This window comes from Pelmatolapia mariae, unplaced genomic scaffold (assembly GCF_036321145.2).
Source record: "Pelmatolapia mariae isolate MD_Pm_ZW unplaced genomic scaffold, Pm_UMD_F_2 NODE_ptg000400l+_length_33138_cov_1, whole genome shotgun sequence".
In the NCBI taxonomy this organism is placed as follows: domain Eukaryota; kingdom Metazoa; phylum Chordata; class Actinopteri; order Cichliformes; family Cichlidae; genus Pelmatolapia; species Pelmatolapia mariae.
Genome location: NW_027052087.1, coordinates 24,828 through 29,135, shown reverse-complemented (window position 1 = coordinate 29,135; position 4,308 = coordinate 24,828). Strand labels below are relative to the sequence as shown.

General features: G+C 41.2%; 1 protein-coding gene across 1 annotated transcript; it reads left to right on the top strand.

Moving 5' to 3' along the window:
- Positions 1 to 455: 455 nt before the first annotated feature.
- LOC134623106 (E3 SUMO-protein ligase ZBED1-like) lies at positions 456 to 2,257 on the top strand. The gene is made up of 3 exons (XM_063468313.1): positions 456 to 741; positions 1,147 to 1,775; positions 1,865 to 2,257. Exons 1-3 carry the CDS (start codon positions 456 to 458, stop codon positions 2,255 to 2,257), a joined length of 1,308 nt encoding a protein of 435 aa, XP_063324383.1.
- The last annotated feature ends 2,051 nt before the right edge of the window (positions 2,258 to 4,308 follow it).

The following is a 4,308-nucleotide window of genomic DNA, read 5'->3' as shown; positions in this document are numbered from 1 at the left end:
CAGAGTCAGGTACTGTGTAAACCTGTCTTGGTAGAGTTTCTACATCTCGGGGAAACACTACGAATTTGTACCAGCACCTTAAGACTCAGCACAAAACAGAGTATGATAGATGTATGGCAAAAAAATCTAGTAGTGTGCAGAATAAACCTAGTAACGTTACTCGGCAAGGATCACTGACCGAACTGTTTGAAGGTGTTACGCCATATGAACGCACTTCAAAACGGCACGTGGAAATCACCAAAGCAGTAACCCACTGCATCGCGAAAGACATGATGCCCGTCAATACGGTGACCAAGCCTGGGTTCAATAATTTGGTAACTACAATGGATAAGAGGTACAGAATGCCCTCCCGCACGTATTTCAGTCAGACTGCAATACCCGAGCTACATATGCAATGTAGGCGGAGGGTTGCAGCGGAGTTAAAGGCTGTTGAGTTTTTTGCGGCGACCACAGACATGTGGTCAAGCCGTACAGCAGAGCCCTATCAAAGTCTGACGGTGCATTACATTACCGAAGACCTCCACCTCGATGCTCGCAGCCTACAAACGGCCTACTTCCCCGAAGACCACACAGGGGAAAACATTGCTGCTGGCCTGAGAGAGGGGCTTGTGTGTTGGGATCTCCCTGAAGACAACCTTGTCTGCATAACGACGGACAACGCGTCAAATATGGTGAAAGCAGCACAGCTGAACGAATGGACCAGGCTCCAGTGTTTCGGACACAGATTACATCTTGCTATTGGTAAGTTACTGCCGTGAGAGAGAGAGAGAGAGAGAGAGAGAGAGAGTGTGCGTGCGTGCGTGTGCATGCATGTATGCGCGAGCCTGTGTATGACTCTCCCCCACAAACACACCACACTATTATTTATCTTGTTCTTTACTGCTGTTAATTCTAGATATGTTATGTCAACCCCACACTGATGTACCCACCTCTTCTTATGTATTTTCTTTTTTGTTTTTGTCTTATGGTCTTATGTTCTTGTATGTCATGATGTATGTAACAATAGCTTTGGCAACACTGTTCCCATAGTCATGCTAATAAAGCAACTTTGAATTTGAGAGAGAGAGAGAGAAATGGTGAAACCTTGCATCATAACTGCAATTGTATGTCTAACACTAATTTTACTTTGTTTTTTTTTTCCTTCAGAAAATGCAATCAAGGATGGTAGAGTATCAAGAGCAATTGGGCTGTGCAAGACGTTGGTGGGGCACTTCTCACACAGTTGGAAGAAAAAGGCAGCACTCACTGAGGCACAGAAGGAGCTTAAGCTTCCTGAGCACTCTCTCATTACTGAGTGCCCTACAAGATGGGGGTCCAAAGAGAAAATGCTTGCCAGTGTGCTGGAACAGATGAAAGCCATATCGCAGGTATTGACAGGTGACCAACATGCACACTCCCTCATCCCAACCTGGCAGGATGCCGAAGTGTTGGAGTCCATTCATAAGGCACTGCATCCTCTCTCTGAATTTACTGATGCTCTTTCTGGAGAAGAGTATGTGAGCATCTCCTACCTCAAGCCATTTCTCCATCTTCTGGCAACATCAGTCTTGGCTGAAGATGATGAGGACACTGATCTGACTAGATCAATTAAAACCAAGGTCCTGGCATACCTCAACGACAAGTATAGTGACCTCAACACCCAGGAGCTTTTGGATGTTGCGTCGTTCATGGACCCTAGGTTCAATACGCAATACATCAGCGGAGACAACCTTCCTGCCATTAAGGCCCGACTGAAGACAGAAATGGTGGAATCGGCTAGACGTACACATAATCAGGTAAATCCTTGAAAATTATATTTCCACAAACACATAATATTTATATATAAGCTAACTGCAAAACTAATGTCTCTCTTCCCATCTGGCAGGAGAAGAGGTCTCGCACTGAAACTGCTCAAAATTCTCCAAGTGCACAGGCCTCTGGGGGAAAGGCAAAGAAAACTCTTGGTAGTCTTTTTAAAACCAGTGCGGCCTCTTCAGCTTTGCCTCTGCCACTTGAAGATGTCGTGGAGGCAGAGTTGAATAGTTACCTGTTGACCCCTGTCATTGACGGAGAGGATGATCCCTTAGCCAGGTGGAAGGTGCACAACATTCACTTTCCACGACTGTGCAAGATGGCCCGCAAATATCTGTGTGTGCCAGCCACAAGTGCCCCCTCAGAGCGTCTGTTCAGCACTGGAGGGAATATAGTGACCTGCACTCGCTCATCCTTAAAGCCAGCAAAAGTAGATATGCTGGTCTTCCTAGCAAAAAACCTGTGAGCTAGGATGATTATGGCTAGCTGAGCCATACTCATTGTGCACTTTAGTTTGTGCTGTGTTGCTGTTACTTACTGCAGATAATCAAGATGTTCAGCCAGTTTTAATTTAAAGGCGTGTTTGTGTGTGTGTTTATACAATTGCTATTATGTTTGCACTTTATGTGTAATGTTACTGACTGCAGAGATCAGTAAGATGTGTGTATTTTTTATTTATTAGTTTTATTTATTTAATATTATTTTTTAATTTAATGACTGTCTAGTAGTTTACAGATGTCAAAAAACTGAGTGTGGTAAAGCCACTGATTTTTTTATGTATATTTCTGCAATCTGCACATTGTACTGACTTTCATTTTAATGTTTACACCAGGGTTCCTTGTCAGCACTTTATGCTCAGATGTTTGTAAGCTAAAAATAAACTATTGTGTATGTTCAAATACACTGTTGTGATTGAAGAAGTTAAATACAAATGTCAGTCATCAATTCATGCATCACCTCATGTCATCATAACAGAGGTCTGTCTTCCAGGAAAGAACAGTTTAAAATTAATGTAATATAGTATTGGCCATACTATATGATGTATTGCTTGTCTTTGTTTAATAATACAGAAGAAAAAGACCTTAAAAAATAATCGCATATCGCATCGCAATATTGGGGCAAAAAATCGCTATTAGATTATTTTCCATAATCGTTCAGCCCTACCCTAGTGGGTTGTTGTTGTTAGCGGCAGCCATTTCATGCTGCTCATGTTCTATTTTCCAAGAAAATACTTTTCTGTTGTAACAAGCTGGCATTGGCGATACCAATCCCTGCGCATGTATGCTCGGACGAGTACTGCCGAGGGCACCGGCTTATAAAGTGTAATGTTGCTGACGGCGAAATAAGATCTGTTATTGGATTTAACCGACTGGCTACGGGTATTTCAACTAATCTCCACACCACATGCCCGCTGGATCTGCTAGCCGCTCCTGCCTCGCCGGACTGCTGTTACACTCTTCAGGTAGTTTTGTTGCTTTAATTAATTTATTATTACAAAAATATAAAATTATGCACAAAAGGAATTAATTACTAATGTAAAAGTGGTTTTATTTATATATGTTTATATATAAATATATGCAGTGGCCTCTAGAGACAAAACATGTACAAACTCCAAAAAGCATGTACAAACTCTAAAACACATTTCTAGCGTTAACTGAACCTCCAAAACAGAGCTACCTAGATCACTTAAATTACACAATTGAAAGCATATGCGTATTGTTTGTGTATTTATACATAAGCACCCATATATATTCAAATAATTAAAAAAGAAGAAGTTCATTTACCTCTTACTACAACACACTGGTCGTTGGTACTTGCTGGCTGGTGTAGCCGCTAGGTAACAAAATCTCAACACTGCGCCTAGCATCCTGGAGCACTTCTGTTGTCTTTTGTACATGTTTTGAAGTTTTTACATGCTTCTGAGGCTACGTCTACACATACACGGGTATTTTTGAAAACACATTTTCCGTTTTCATTTTTAAAAAATAATCCAGTCCATAAGTAAATGCATAAATGAAGGAAAATGCAACTAGGAGCATGCCAAAGCAACAGGTGCTGATATATTCCTAAATGTGTAGAAACGTCAAAAGGCGCACATCTTTGACGCTGCGTATTTTCCGTTTTCCTCATCCAAATGTAAATGCAAAAAACTGAGTTTTTGAAAATATCCACCGTGACAGGCGTTTTTAGAAATCTCCGTTTTCAGTGACCGAAAACGCCGTTTGCGTGTGGACGAAAGGTGCAAGTGCATAGAAAAATCTCTGTTTTCAAAAATACCCGGGTACGTGTGGACGTAGCCTGAGTTTTTATGTGTTTTGGAGTTTTACGTGCTTCTGAGTTTTTACGTGTTTTGGAGTTTTTACGTGCTTCCGAGTTTTTATGTGTTTTGGAGTATGTACGTGCTTCAGGGTTTGTACATGTTTTGAAGTTTGTACGTGCTGCTTTGTCTCTAGGGGGCACCATAAATATACTTTTATTTAGTCACTCCACATAAAATGTAATAAATAAATCATATAA

Excerpts from the sequence above, each read along its gene's own strand:
- LOC134623106 (XM_063468313.1), top strand. The coding sequence starts at position 456 with ATGTGGTCAAGCCGTACAGCAGAGCCCTATCAAAGTCTGACGGTGCAT. Across the intron at positions 742-1,146 it reads CAGATTACATCTTGCTATTG|AAAATGCAATCAAGGATGGT; the intron begins GTAAGTTACTGC and ends TTTTTCCTTCAG. Across the intron at positions 1,776-1,864 it reads CTAGACGTACACATAATCAG|GAGAAGAGGTCTCGCACTGA; the intron begins GTAAATCCTTGA and ends CCCATCTGGCAG.